We start from the raw sequence: 14,194 nt of genomic DNA on the forward strand, positions 1-14,194 counted from the left end.
CGAGTCAGCATCTGGCTCCGGAGTGGGGGAGCAGCAGAGCCCCGGGGTGTGGCTGTGGGGTAACTGGGGACCCCAGCCAGGGAGGAGACCCCGGGGGATGCAGATAAAGGGGGGCTCTGGGGGTCCTGCCGAGCTCCTCTCCGCAGCAGGGCCCTGGGGAGAATCCCAGACTGGGGCAGCTGGAATGTTCAGGAATGCTCCAATACCATGGATGAGAGGGTGAAAAAATTCACATTGTGGTACAACTTCATTTGGGGGGGGAGGCGAGGGCAGTTCTGGGGGACCCGCTGTGCAAACTGTAAACTGGGGGGGAGCAGATCCAGCCCCTTGGGAACGGATCCCAACACTCAGGACATCCCTCAGGAGCAGATCTGCCCCCAAAATCCAAACCCAGGTCTGTCCCCCCAGCCCCAGCTGGAGCCCCTGGAGCTGGGAATGAGGCTGGGGCAGTGCAGACCCCCTTTCTGGAGCCCCCAGACCCCACAGGAGGGGTCTGGGAGCCCTCTGAGGGCGTCTCCATGTTCCAGGATCTCCGTGAGGGCACAGGTTGGTGGTGTTGGGCACCTCCAGAGTTCCCTTGGGGCAGATCCACGTTCCATGTCCCCCCGAGGGCAGCTCCGTGTCCTGGGATCAGCCTGGGATCAGCTCCATGCTCGGGGGGCAGCCCCAGGTGTTCCCCCAGGGCAGCTCCATGTCCCGGGGTCCCTCCAGGGCCAGCTCCATGTCCTGGGATCAGCTCCACACATGGGGGACAGCCCCAGGTGTCCCTCCAGGACCAGCTCCGTGTCCTAGGATCAGCTCCACGCTCGGGGGACAGCCCCAGGCATCCCCCCAGGGGCAGCTCTGTGTCCCGGGGTCCCTCCAGGGCCAGCTCCATGTCCTGGGATCAGCTCCACACATGGGGGGCAGCCCCAGGCGTCCCCCCAGGGGCAGCTCTGTGTCCTGGGGTCCCTCCAGGACCAGCTCCGTGTCCCGGGATCAGCTCCACGCTCGGGGGGCAGCCCCAGGCGTCCCCCCGGGGGCAGCCCCGGGAGCGGCTGCGGGGCCGGGCTCCGTCAGGACGAGTCCCGGTCCAGGCTGCAGCCCAGGGCCTCGATGTCGCTGCTGATGTGGGAGATCATCCGGTCCCACTCGTCCTCCTCCGAGGGCACGGACTGCTCGTCGGAGCTGCCGGCGGCGCCGGTGCCGTTGGAGGCGGAGGCGGCGCCCAGCGAGCGGCGGTAGCGGCCAAAGCTGTCCGTGATGATGCCGCGGCCGTCCTTCACCCCGATGGTCTCCAGGAAGTTCTCGAAGTGCTGGCTGTCCTTCTCGGGGATGAAGGGACGCAGGCCTGCAGCCGGGACGCGGCGGGGCCACGGTGAGTGCGGGGACCCGGGGCTCCTCACCCGGGGCTCCTCGCCCAGGGACCCGGGGCTCCTCACCCGGGGACCCGGGACTGCTCACCCAGGGACCCGGGACTGCTGACCCAGGGACCCGGGACTGCTGACCCAGGGACCCGGGGCTCCTCGCCCGGGGACCCGGGGCTCCTCGCCCAGGACCCAGGACTCCTTGCCCGGGGACCCAGGACTCCTCGCCCAGCCCGTTCCCGAGCTGTCCCACACAGCCCGGGAGCCTCTCTGTGCCCGTCACTCCCACCTGAGGCTGCAGCCGCTGCTCACCGAGGGCAAAACCCGGCTCAGGCGGGATTTTCTGAGCTCCCAAGCACCTAATCCCTCAGCCGGCATCTCGCTGGGCTTTGCTGAGCTTATCCCAGTGATCTGTCCCACCAGGGACATCTGTGCCGGCCCCTCGGTGCCCCAGGGGGAGGGGGACTGCAGGAGACACTGCTCCTGCTCTGTGGGCACTGGGACTTGCTGACCCCTTCTCCTTGGCTGTCACACTGCTCCTGTCCTGGGAGGATTTTGTGCTCCTGACCCGTTTTCCCAGGATATCGGAGGCCAGCTTGGTTAAATACCCCTGGTCTGGAGGAGGTTTCCTGGCCTGGAGATTTCCAGTTCTGAATTAAATTCCCTGGCTCTGGAGGGGGTTTCTAGGTCTGGGAGAGAGTCTGAGGTCTGGAGGAGGCTCCCAGGCGCTTCACAGGCAGATGGGAGCAGGGAACAGCTCTGAGGAGAGCCTGAAGCTGTGGGATGAGCTGGGCTGGATGCACCAGCTGCCCTCAGGAACAAGAGCCTGAAGCTGTGGGATGAGCCGAGCTGGATGCACCAGGTACCCTCAGGAATGAGAGCCTGAAGCTGTGGGATGAGCCGGGCTGGATGCACCAGGTACCCTCAGGAATGAGAGCCTGAAGCTGTGGGATGAGCCGGGCTGGAGGCACCAGGTACCCTCAGGAATGAGAGCCTGAAGCTGTGGGATGAGCCGGGCTGGAGGCACCAGCTGCCCTCAGGAACAAGAGCCTGAAGCTGTGGGATGAGCCGAGCTGGATGCACCAGGTACCCTCAGGAATGAGAGCCTGAAGCTGTGGGATGAGCCGAGCTGGATGCACCAGGTACCCTCAGGAATGAGAGCCTGAAGCTGTGGGATGAGCCGGGCTGGAGGCACCAGCTGCCCTCAGGACAGAGGAGAGCCTGAAGCTGTGGGATGAGCCAGGCTGGAGGCACCAGCTGCCCTCAGGAATATCCACAGATGGATTGGGATGTTCCTCCCCTGGTGGTGGCACCCCAAGGCCTCCCTGTGCCCCCAGCCCCTCACCCCTCCCTGGCAGCCTCAGCTCCCACACTCACCCAGGAGCAGGAATTTCCTGCTGTCCCCGTAGAGCTGCTTGAGGTTGATGCAGAACTCGTGGATGGAGGCCCCGTTGCGGTACTCGTGCAGCAGCATGGCAAACTGCTGGATCTCCTGCGAGGACAGCTTCGTGCGCAGCTGTGGGACAGCACGGCCCTCATGGCACCCGGCACGGGGCTGGGAACGGCCCGGCAGGACCGGGAACCCGGCACGGGGCCGGGAACGGCCCCGGCAGGACCGGGAACCCGGCACGGGGCCGGGAACGGCCCCGGCAGGACCGGGAACCCGGCACGGGGCCGGGAATGGCCCCGGCAGGACCGGGAACCCCATGGGGACACAGGGTGAGCTGTGGGGCCACTGGGACTGGGGCACGAGGGGACTTGGATGCTGGGGAAGGGAAAAGTGTGGGGGGAAAGCAGAGAGACCCAGAGGAGGCTCCAGAGCTGCTCCAGGGCTGGGAGAGCTGGGAATGTTCCCCTGGAGAAGTTCCAGGGAGAGCTCAGAGCTCTGCCAGGGCCTGAGGGGCTCCAGGAGAGCTGGAGAGGGACTGGGGACAAGGGATGGAGGGACAGGACACAGGGAATGGCTCCCACTGGAAAAGTGGTGATTTAGATGGGACAAAATTCTTGGCTGGGAGGGAAGTGAGGGACTTGAGTGGATTTCCCAGAGAAGCTGTGGCTGCCCCTGGATCCCTGGCAGTGCCCCAGGCCAGGTTGGATGGGGCTTGGAGCAGCCTGGGCTAGCGGAAGGTGTTCCTGCCATGGCAGGGCGTGGGCTGGGATCATCCTTACAGCCCCTCTCCGCCCAAACCATTCCATGTTTCCATGACATGGGCCCACCATCAGGCCCTCCAAGCCCAGTCTGGCTGGGAAGGACAAGCTGTTCCTCCAGCCCTGTCCCTCCCTCAGGGGCCAGGTCCCAGCCCCTGGTCCCAGACGCCAGTCCCGGTGCCAGCTCCCAGCCCCAGCCCAGCTCCCAGCCCCGTCCCAGCCCCATCCCAGCTCCCAGCCCCATCCCAGCCCCACCGTCATCATGTAGTCCTGGAGCAGCTCGGTGGCCGTGGTGCTGAGCTCGCTCTCGCTGGCCGTGGTGACGTGTGGGGACGGCTGTGCCGAGAAGGAGGACGGGGACGTGTCCCCCGCTTCCAGCGTGTCTGCAAAGGAACTGAGCCCGGCACGCCTGAGCCCCCACGGCCCTCGGGGAGCTGCTGCCGGGGTTTTGGGAGTGGGGCTCTGACCCTTGGGGGGCCTCCCGACCCAGGACGGTCCATGATGCTGGAAGCCCCCAGCTCCTGAGGGCACCCCAAGACTCGCAGGGAACTGAGCACTGCTGTGGTGACAGTGACAGTGGGGAATTCCTCTGTGGGGAATTATCCCTGTGGCTGCTTCCTCACTGGGAAAAATCCCCACGCTCCCTACCTTGGGCTTAAACGTGCAATTTTCAATAAGGTTCCCAATTCCCCCATGCTAAACACTCCTATTTATGTTGGCTATTCCCAGAGCAAAGTTAACCAGCTGTTTGGGTTTCATCCCACAAACACTGCTGATGCTTCCAGTGATCCAGAAGGGAGAAGCTTCCCAGGTAAGAAGTTTTTGGGGAAAACCCTTCTCCCAGCTCCAGCAGTGACCCCGCACCATGCTGACACAGGCACTGCTGGCTGTGGACGTGACTCCTGGAATGCTGAGGGCACAACAATCCAGGCCCAGGCAGGATTGTGCCAAGCCCCGGGGCCCGCCGGGCTCAGCAGCGTGCTGATGGCAGCAGCCCCGGGCTAATCCCCGCTCCAGGGCCATGGATCACTCACAAAGTGCTGGCATCTGCCTCGAAGGGCTCCTTCACGTCCACTTTGGTGGAAGAGTCATCTGCAGGGGAAAAATTTGGGAGATGGGATGTGAGAGGCACAAACTCGGTGTCTTCCCAAGCCAGGAGAGACACAAAGTGATTTCCTGACTCGGCTGGAAGGGAGAAAGCCGGGAGTGAAGGACTGGGTAAGAGGAACCAGCCTCAGGCTGTGCCAGGGGAGCTTCAGGCTGGATCTCAGACGGATTCCTTCGTGGGAAGGGTGGTCAGGCATGGAACAGGATTCCCAGGGAAGGGTGGAGTCCCCATCCCTGTGGATGTGACACCTGGGGACACGGGCAGTGCTGGGGGCTGGGTGGGCTCGGGGGGTCCTGAGGCTTTCCCAACCTCAGGCACTCCTGTGTGTGAGCCTGGGGAGGTGCAGGGTGGGCTCGGGGGGTCCTGAGGCTTTCCCAGCCTCAGGCACTCCTGTGTGTGAGCCTGGGGAGGTGCAGGGTGGGCTCGGGGGCTCCTGAGGCTTTTCCAGCCTCAGCCACTCCCAGCTCTGGCCCTGAGGAGGTGCTGGGGGCTGGGTGTGCTCGGGGGTTCCTGAGGCTTTCCCAACCTCAGGCACTCCCAGCTCTGCCCTGGGGAGGCACTGGGTGTGCTTGGGGGTTCCTGAGGCTTTCCCAACCTCAGGCACTCCTGGCTGTGGCCCTGGGGAGGCACTGGGTGAGCTCAAGGGGTCCTGAAGCTTTCCCAGCCCCAGGCACTCCCAGCCCTGGCCCCGGGGAGGCACTGGGTGAGCTCAGGGGGTTCCTGAGGCTTTCCCAACCTCGGGCACTCCTGGCTGTGGCCCTGGGGAGGCTGGGTGCGTTCAGGGGGTCCTGAGGCTTTCCCAACCCCTGGCACTCCCAGCTGTGGCCCTGGGGAGGCACTAGGCGGGCTCAGGGGTTCCTGAGGCCTTCCCAACCCCATCCACTCCCAGCCCTGGCCCCGGGGAGGCCCCAGGGAGGTCCTGAGGAGGTCCTGGGGAGGTGCAGGGTGTGCTCAGGGGTTCCTGAGGCTTCCCCAGCCCCTGGCACTGCCAGCCCTGGCCCTGGGGAGGTGGGGGCAGCAGCAGCCCGGGCACAGCTCTCACGCACCGCTGTGCAGGGACAGGTGCCGTGTGGGCGTCGAGGCGCCGTCGAAGATGGCGCGGTCCAGGAAGTCGATGGTGGACTCGGTGTAAACGATCTGGAAGACCTGGCTGAGCAGGGAGCACAGCTCCTCGGCACCCACCTGGGAAGGAGCAGGCAGCTGTGGCAGGGGCCACGCAGGGACGTCCCCCTCTCCCTCTGGCTCTGTGGGGTGGGAGGACAGGGCTGGCCCACAGCCCAGGTCCATCGCCCTCCCGGTGTTCCCACCCACAGCAGGAGCTGGGATGCTCCAGCATCAACCCAGAGCCCCCCACGTTCCGTGCCGAGGCTCCTCCGAGCAGCTCCCTGGGATTTTGGCTCATCCCAGAGGGGTGCAGGTGCCCCAGGCAGTGTCAGAGCTGGGAATGAGGGGAGTGAAGCTCCACCCTCAGTGGAGATCAGAGAGGCTGAGACTGGAATCCCTGGATCCAGACATTGCATGAAACAAATTCCCAGCTCAGCACAGGGAAAACAGCCCGATCAGCAAATCCCTTTTGTGGGAATGTCCTCGTGGATTCTGTGCTGCTGCAGAAGGCTCTGGGCAACAGGGACCAAGGGCAACACTTCCTGGAGACCCTTTCATGTCCCAGGGTTGGGACAGGGATCAGGAGCCCTTCTCCAGGTGCTCCAACCACACCTGGAATCCCTAAATCTGTGTTTCACAGGTGAGAGAGCAGGGGAGGATCGGGATGCACCACAGGACCTGGCCATGGTGGTGTTTGTGGCTCTGCCATCGCCACGGTCCCCGAGCCAGCAACCTCCCAGCAATGCCAGAGGCTCTGAGGCCGGGCTGGGGTGGCAGCAGTGCCAGCCATACCTTGTTCTCCGTGGCCAGGACCACCAGGCAGCAGCACTCCAGGGGCCCCCCGGCGCTCTCCGACAGCGAGCCCGACGTCAGCGCCTTGGAGCCCTCGGCACACAGGCTCTGGCTCGGCGAGATCCCGGGATCCTGGGCTGAGGGCAGAGCAGAGGTGAGCGAGGGGATGGGAAGGAGTCCTGCAGGGCAGGAGGAGCCCTGAAGCAGGAGAATGGGCTGAACAGCCTCCAGTTTGGAGCTGGTTTTGACAGTTATCTGCCCCTTTCCACAGCTTGGAATTTCCCCCAGATTTCCAGCCCAGCCCCTGAGGCATTTATTCCTTTATTCCACAGCCTATCCATGAGGTTTGTACTCAGCTAAACCCCTGGCTCAGCCCTCCCCAGCTCCCTGTTCCCAAACCATGCAGGTGTGACATGCAGAGCTGCACAGGACACGGAGCGAGGTGTCACGGAATGCTTTGCGCTGGAGAGACCTCGAAGACCACCCAGCCCCACCCCTGCCACGGACAGGGACACCTCCCACTGTCCCAGGTGGCTCCCAGGGGGACAATCCCAACTCCAGGCCCACAGCTCACCCGTCTTGAGCACCACCAGGTGTGCGGAGTCGTCCCGGATGTAGGACACGGAGGCGATGTCGTGGATGGGCACCCTGAGGATCAGGTCCTCCCCGTCCCTCCACACCAGCTTGATGTTGTAGGCAGAGAGGCTGATGACGGCGTCGTGCTCCGGGCTCAGCTGCCCTGGGAGCTGGTGGGCTCTCTGCAACACCAGGATTCACAGGGATTTACTCATGGAATGGCTGGGCTTGGAAGGAGCTGAAGGATTATCCAGCTCCCTGCCACGGCCAGGGACACCTTCCACTATCCCAGGCTGCTCCCCATCCACCCTGGTGTGGGATATTTCTAGGGATGGGTCCACAGCTTTTCTGGGAAAGGCATTCCAGCCCCTCACTGGGGTGTTTCCCCTGGGGAACAGCGGGCTGGAGAGCAGCAGCCTGCATTTGTGCTGCTGGGAGGCTGATTTGTGCTGCCCGAGCAGCCGAGCGCTCACCTTGGCGTTGTCGATCAGGTGCAGGATCTCCGTGCGGCTGGAGGGGTTCAGGTACCCCGGGATGGAAGTGAGCTGCCCTAAATACTGGGACAGAAGAGCCACAGCGTTACCACGGCGCAGACACCGTCCTGGACGTGGCAGAATGAGTCATGGAGATGCTCCAAGCAAAACTGGAGATGGCCGAGAGGTGGGAATGTCCTGAAAGAAGCTCCACAGAAACCTCAGAGCCTCTTCCAGTGCCTCAGGGGCTGCAGGAGAGCTGGAGATCTGGACAAGGGGGAACGGGCTGTCCCTGCCAGCTGGGATATGGGGAAGGCATTCCCAAGGAGCAGGGCCCCTGTGGATACCTTGACTTCCTTCTCGATGTAGTCGTGGAGCAGCAGGTCGGGCTCCACGCGGTCGGGGAGCGCCACCACCACCGTGTGCAGCGGCCGCCGCTCCGTCACCTTCTCCTGAGCCTTCTTGTCCCGGCCCTTCTCCCCCTTCAGGAACACTCGCTTGAACGGGGACACGATTCCAGGCTGGGAGAGGAACAGGAGCACCGGGGCCGGGGTGAGGAGGGGGTCTGGCAGCCCCTCCTGCCCGCCAGGCAGACCCCCAACCCCATCCTGCTGCTTTTGCCCCATGGACAGCGCTCCGTTTGGAGCCATAAATCCGTGGCTTTCCAGAGAAAAGCCTTCTCCTGGGACACAACACGGGTGCTGAGCGTTCCCACTACCAAAATATAGGGATTTCCCCCCAGAGTCACTGTGTGAAACCTTCCAGGTAAGAGAAACACAACTCCATATGCAGCAATATATTCCAGGTAAACAGAGGATCTGTGGTTTTGTACCTCCCCGAGGAGCTGATGGGGCAACTCAACAAGGAATGCCAAAGAAACAGGCAGGGATGTTCCAAGGAGACCCCAGACAAAGAAAAAATGACCTGGAAAGTGGATTTCCCTGGGAAAAACGGGAAATGCCAAACCCCGAAGCGCCAAGTTTGGAAAACCACTGGAGCCAACACACAGCTGTCCTTCGGCACGGGAATGCCACGTGGATCTTCCCAAGCTCCACACCAGATAAATGACTGGGAACATCCCCCAGCTGCTCCAGTTCCAGGTGTCCCAGGGCAAGTGGATGTTTGGAGCAGACATGTCCATGGCTGGACCCAGGAACTCCTCGGATGTGTGACTCCAGTGTCCCATTCCCTGGTGTGCTTCCCACCCCAGCACAGCCACATCCCAGCTTTCCTGATCCTCAGGGCAAGGGAAAGGAATGTGGGATCTGAAGGGGCAGACAACATGCTTCCAGTGGTGGATTCATTAATTACAAAGCAAGGAAAAGCTGCTGGGACAACGGGAATTACCAGCTCACAAGGAAACACAAGGACACTGGGGACAGCCCGGCCTGGAAAAGCAGCCCCTGGATCAGGGAGACAGGAAGGGATCTTCCAGGACAGAGAGGAGAGGAAACAGCTCCACAGCCCTGCTGCAGGAGCAGCAGTGTGGAATTTTGGGGGGCATCCCTACACAGCATCCAGGAGAAGAACCCCACGATCCTTGATCAGGGTGTTCCACCATCCTGCCGAGGGGCTGGGATGCCGGAGAGAAGGGAATCCTGGACACAGCAGGTGAGTTTAGCAAGAGCAGAGATTTGGGGAGTCTCCAACTTTGGGATGTCCCACCCGAAATCCTGCCTGCCAATGCTTAGGGATGCATTTCCACAGGAATCTTTCAGGAATTCACAGCAGAGCAATGCAGGAATGTGCCACCGAGGCTGTACCCAGACCCTTCCCCCTCCGCCAGGCAGGATCCAGAGCCACCCCAAGGCAGAGGAACCCCCTTTTCCCCCCAGGAAGTGGCTGCACCCCGAGGGCTGGGCTGATTCCGGGCTCCCCTGGCTCTCCTGGGCACCCCAAAGCCTGGGGGGAGGCGCCTCCGGTGTGACGCAGCCCGAAACAGCTCCTGCTTTTGGGGCGCCCCAAATCCCAGCACCCACCTCGTCCTCCATGGAGCCCGGGACAGGGGGAGGGAGCCGTGCTGGGGGGCTGCAGAGCTGGGGGGCACGAGGGGACGGGGCACGCTCCCCTCCTTTCGGGGTGCTGCCGTCGGGGCCAGGAAGTGCCACGGTTTCCTCTGCCCCACGTGACGGGCGGAGCGGGGCAGGGACCCACGGCGGGGCATGAGCCTGTTCCCTGCTCCCACCCTGCACCCCGAAATCCCTGACAGCACCCCAACCCTCCATCCTGTGCCACAGCTGGGGGGGATGCACCCCAAAATCCCCAGCAATGCCCCAACCGGGGGGGGAATGGCCCCGTGCCGAGGGAGGCTGAGCCCTGGTTTCTGTTCCGACTCCCAGCTGCATCCCAGCTGCTGCTCCCGGAGCAATTCCCAATCCCAAAGGTCCCACAGCCCCCTGAGTGCGTGGGCTGTGCAGCTTCTTCCTGCCCAGAGCAGCTGGGGCTGCCCCTGCATCCCTGGCAGTGCCCAAGGCTGGGCTGGGAGCTCCTGGGGCAGGAGAAGCTCCTCCACCAGCCCCATTCCCAATCTCCCAGCAGATCCATGATTCTCCTGCATCCCTGGCAGTGCCCAAGGCTGGGCTGGGAGCTCCTGGGGAGGGGAAGCTCCTCCACCAGCCCAATTCCCAATCTCCCAGCAGATCCACACTGCTCCTGCATCTTGGATGCTCCAAAATCCACTTCATCCCCCAGAGCAGAGGGGTCCCAGCCCTGCAGCAGCTCCAGGCCCTTGAGCTGCTGGATCTGGGGCAGCTCTGCAGGTGGGGTCTCACCTGAGGGGCACAATCCCCATTTCCTGCTGCCCACGCTGGGGATCAGCCCGGGCATGGGGCTGGAAATGTGGGATAACAAAGGAATTTCAAGAAGAATTTCCCCCAGGGATGTAACTCCGAGCTCAGCAGCTCCTTGTTTCAGGAGGGAAATGCTGGAGCAGCTGCTGGGAGAGGCAGGTGGCACCAGCCTCAGCTCTCCAGGGCCTCCCCGAGCTGGAAAAGCTGGGAATGTCACACTAAGAGCTGAACCTCAGGGAATTCCCTCAGGGAAACCCTGCAAGCTTGGGATCCCTGGCACGGCTTGTGGAGTCAGAGCAGCAGGGAGATCACTCCCAGAAAATTCTCCTTCCCCCACACTTCCTGGGGATAAGCAGGTGGGAGCACCCATCCATCCATGCTCCCCTGAGGCTCCAGGTGTGACACCAAGCCCTGCCAGATTCCCATGGCCTGCTGGAATTCCATCCTGCCTCCCAGGACTTGTGGGGAATGCTATTCCATCCCAGGACAGCTCCCTTCCCGCTGGGATAACCCCCACTGAGAGCCAGGGAACAGCAGCTCCTGAAGGAATTCCAGGGCTCCAGTTGAAACCAGGTTGGATTTTATCCAAAGCTGGACTCGACCCCAAAGCCAGGCTGGGATTTTCCTCCTTATCCCAACCAACCCTGCCCTGATCCCTCGGGAACTCAGTGCCTCCACTTCAGCTCAGAGTGCTGCTGGAACCATCCAGAGTGGGAGAAGCAGGGAGCAGAGCTCTCCCTGCAGCTGGAACACCTGAGGAAGACAAGGACAGGTCTGTGCTCCACAGGCAGCAGCTCCAAGGGTTGGTTAACCACCAAACCCAGGGAACAGCTGCTCCAGGGAAGCTCCACGAGGCCTTGGAGCAGCTCAGGAGAGGCCACAGGTGAGTGCCAGCTCAGTTCTGCTCCAGAGGCACCGGGAGCTCTTGCTCCAGCGGGATGGGGATGGGACAGGGCCCGAGGAGGCTGCAGGGACCAGAGAAATGGGATTTTCCAGGTGGGATGGAGGGTGAGGAACCAGCCCAGTGTGTCCCTGGGGCAGGGAGGAGGGAGGATCCAAACTCTTCCCAGTGCCAGGAACCACAGCGGGGAGCCCCAGCTGAGCTCTGCCCAAACCCCCTGGAGCTGACTCCTTCCCAAAAGCAGCTCCATCCCGTGTGCAGGTGAGAAATTCCACCAAATTCCTCCCAGAGTGGCATCACGGGGGGTTTAATTCCCAGACCTGCCTGTCCGGGAAGCCTGGAGGGCGATTCCCCACAAAATCCCACTCAGCCTCACTCATTCTGGAACCTGCTGCCCCGGGGCTCCCAAAATCTCCAGTTTTTCCCCAAAAGGACGGGCTCACACCCAGCCTCGGCCTGCAGCTCTGGCTGAGCCTCCCCGAGGCCACAGAATGGGGCTGGGAGGAGGGAAACCAGGCTGGAGGTGCTGAGCCGCGAGCCACAACAACGGCATCAATTAACGCAGGAACGAATTCAATGAATCCGCAGCAGTAATAACATAAATAAATTAGCAAACCCATAAATTAATCCCTCCGTAATTAATACCCCCATCGATTAATAACAACCTTCTCCAAGCCCTCGGGCACAGCGGGACGCTCTGGGCTGGGGGCTCTGGGTGGCTCCCGGGAAGGGGATGCGGGAACGGTCCCGGGAAAGGGATGCGGGAACGGTCCCGGGAAGGGGATGCGGGAACGGTCCCGGGAAGGGGATGCGGGAACGGTCCCGGGAAGGGGATGCGGGAACGGTCCCGGGAAGGGGCAGCCAGTGGCTCCCGGGAAGGCGCTCTGGAACAGCCCCGGGAGGGGATCGGGCACCGCCGGGGAGTTCCGGGCTGGGGCCGGGGGCGGACCCGCCTGGGCTGAGCCACCCTCGGGGGGCACAGCGCGGACCCGGCCGCCCCCCGGGCCCCGCTCTCACCTTCTTGCCCTTCTTGCCCTCCTCCTCCATGGCTCCGGCGGCGGCCCGGGGCCCCCCCGGGGCATCCCGGCCCGGCTGAGGGGCGGGGCCTCAACGCGCGGCGGCGGAGGCGGCCATGGCGCGCCCGGTTCCCGCTCCAGCCCCGCCTCCAGATCCCGATCGCGGTCCCGGTTTCCCCTCCCGGTCCCGGCGCGCCTCAGCGCCCGCGGCTCTGCCCCGCCGCCATCTTGGGCGGCGCCTTCCCGTGACGTCATCGTCCCGCCGCCGGGGGGAGACGAGCGCAGTGCGCCTGCGCAAAGCCATCGGCGCGCGCAAACCACGCCCACCACTGATTGGTCACGCCTACTAGCCACGCCCCATTATGATGTCATCGCATATCACACGCTGCATTAGACCACGCCCCTCGCTGGACCCGCCCACCCGCTCCTCTATGACGTCATCGGGAGGCGCCCGCTCTTTCAGCCATGGCCGCTGCCGCCGCTGGTGAGGGGTATGGCGGTCTGCGCTCATCCGCCGGCATCCGCCGGCATCCGCCGCCATTCGCGGCCGCCACCGCTGCCTCCCGAGCTCCCCGCGCATCGGGCCCCGCCGCGGTGCGTTCCGGGCCGGGCTGTCCCGGGAAACCGAGGCTGACCCGGGAGCAGATTCCCGCCGCAGGCTCCAGCATGGCGGGGCCTGTCGTGGCCCCTGCCATTCCTGCAGCGCTGCCAGAGCATCCCGGGGCCGTTTGAGGCCGCTCCCGGCGCCTCCCGGGGGCGGTTATAGAAACCTCGGACACGGCCGGGCTGGGGAGGAGCTCGGTGGGACACGGGGGGCTGCGGGGTCCCGAAAGCCCCGGCACGGCGGGGCCGGTGACATTGCTGCTGTTCTCCGTTCCAGGCTCCTGCTGCGCGGATCCAGAGGGACTCAGGAAGCCGCCAGGAAGAAAGAAGTGCATTCAAGGGGGCTGGCACCGTAATTAGCCCGGTTTCGGTTAATTAAGGCTACCGAGGCCTCGACCCTCGTCTCCCAGGGGTGAAGTTCTATGGGAATGCCGTGACTGAGACACGGTGGCAGGAGTTGCCTGTCGGCAGCACTGCCCAGGTGAGGGCCAGCCCCGGCTCTGCCCGGGGGGAGGCTGCGGGACTGGGACGCCGTGGGAATGTCGGGGGCCACGTTCCTGGAGCTGCCCGGGGCTCTGCCGTGCCCGGTTCCCCCGGCTCCTGCCGCCGCAGGCACCAGCATGGCAGGGCCTGCCGTGGCCCCTGCCATTCCTGCAGCGCTGCCAGAGCGTCCCGGGGCCGTTTGAGGCCGCTCCCGGTGTCTCCCGGGGGCAGTTATAGAAACCCCGGACACGGGACCCCGAGCCCGCTGGGATTTGGGGACAGGGGCAGCAGGGCCAGGGCCATTCCTCATTCCTGCCTTTCCCATTGCAGGCTCCCTCCGTGGGCATCCAGAGGGCTCCGGGAAGGCTGCAGGAAGGAGAAGGTGGGCACAAGGCTCTTGTCAGTGTAATTAACTCTGTGGTGGTTAATGAGCGCTGGCAGCACGAGCTGTGTGCTGCTGTCACTGCCTGGTGTCATTGCCTGGTGTCACTGCCAGCTGTGTGCCACTGTCACTGCCAGGTGTCACTGCCAGCTGTGTGCCAGTGTCATTGCCTGGTGTCACTGCCAGCTGTGTGCCACTGTCACTGCCAGGTGTCACCACCAGCTGTGTGCCAGTGTCATTGCCTGGTGTCACTGCCAGCTGTGTGCCCCTGTCACTGCCAGCTGTGTTGCTTTATCCCACAGGGACCTGTCCAGAGGCGTGGAAGGAGAGGCCAGGCTGGTGTGGCAGATTCCCCATGGCAGGACAAGGAGGATTCGGCGGCGCCACAATCGAGGAATTAAACCCATTTAATTGACCCATAATTAAACCCATAATTGAACCTGTGGGTTTAACGTGCTTTGGTTCCACAGCTT

General features: G+C 63.6%; 1 protein-coding gene, 1 long non-coding RNA gene and 2 other non-coding genes across 9 annotated transcripts; 3 read left to right on the top strand and 1 right to left on the bottom strand.

The window, feature by feature from the left end:
* Nucleotides 1-212: 212 nt before the first annotated feature.
* CCM2 (CCM2 scaffold protein) lies at nt 213-12,512 on the bottom strand. 4 transcript variants are annotated; one of them, XR_014953192.1, is made up of 11 exons: nt 12,255-12,512; nt 7,895-8,068; nt 7,548-7,631; nt 7,073-7,256; nt 6,499-6,635; nt 5,649-5,784; nt 4,529-4,586; nt 3,750-3,888; nt 2,724-2,862; nt 805-1,330; nt 213-652 (listed from the first exon to the last, which is right to left on the bottom strand). XR_014953192.1 is itself a non-coding variant. In XM_077790054.2 (10 exons), the coding sequence occupies exons 1-10, from the start codon at nt 12,282-12,284 to the stop codon at nt 1,056-1,058; spliced, it is 1,356 nt and encodes a 451-aa protein (XP_077646180.1). In that variant the 5' UTR covers nt 12,285-12,512; the 3' UTR covers nt 213-1,055. The 4 variants fall into 4 exon arrangements, 3 of the variants coding, with proteins under 3 accessions (XP_077646180.1, XP_085428998.1, XP_085428999.1); XM_077790054.2 differs by having other exon boundaries at nt 213-1,330; XM_085572872.1 differs by lacking the exon at nt 12,255-12,512 and adding an exon at nt 9,527-12,045 and having other exon boundaries at nt 213-1,330.
* Nucleotides 12,513-12,686: 174 nt separating this feature from the next.
* On the top strand, nt 12,687-14,178 carry LOC110475086 (uncharacterized). Of its 3 annotated transcripts, none has more exons than XR_013341582.2 (4): nt 12,687-12,847; nt 13,134-13,337; nt 13,670-13,721; nt 14,024-14,178. It is a non-coding gene; the product is annotated as an uncharacterized LOC110475086 (long non-coding RNA). The 3 variants fall into 3 exon arrangements; XR_014953196.1 differs by having other exon boundaries at nt 12,687-12,744; XR_014953195.1 differs by having other exon boundaries at nt 12,687-12,737.
* On the top strand, nt 12,906-13,034 carry LOC144248248 (small nucleolar RNA SNORA9). The gene has a single exon (XR_013341635.2). It is a non-coding gene; the product is annotated as a small nucleolar RNA SNORA9 (small nucleolar RNA).
* Nucleotides 13,463-13,591, top strand: LOC146768083 (small nucleolar RNA SNORA9). The gene has a single exon (XR_014953474.1). It is a non-coding gene; the product is annotated as a small nucleolar RNA SNORA9 (small nucleolar RNA).
* Nucleotides 14,179-14,194: the final 16 nt, after the last annotated feature.

The sequence above is a fragment of the Lonchura striata genome, chromosome 2 (assembly GCF_050655825.1).
Source record: "Lonchura striata isolate lonStrDom1 chromosome 2, ASM5065582v1, whole genome shotgun sequence".
NCBI lineage: Eukaryota > Metazoa > Chordata > Aves > Passeriformes > Estrildidae > Lonchura > Lonchura striata.

Bases quoted from the DNA above. Each gene is read 5' to 3' on its own strand.
- CCM2 (XM_085572872.1), bottom strand. From the start codon at position 10,231: ATGAAGTGGATTTTGGAGCATCCAAGATGCAGGAGCAGTGTGGATCTG. The intron at 8,069-9,526 runs GTGGGTGCTGGG...TTCCTCTCCCAG, and splicing joins CGGGCTCCATGGAGGACGAG to CCTGGAATCGTGTCCCCGTT. The intron at 5,785-6,498 runs GTATGGCTGGCA...GCTCCTTCCCAG, and splicing joins TCCTGGCCACGGAGAACAAG to GTGGGTGCCGAGGAGCTGTG.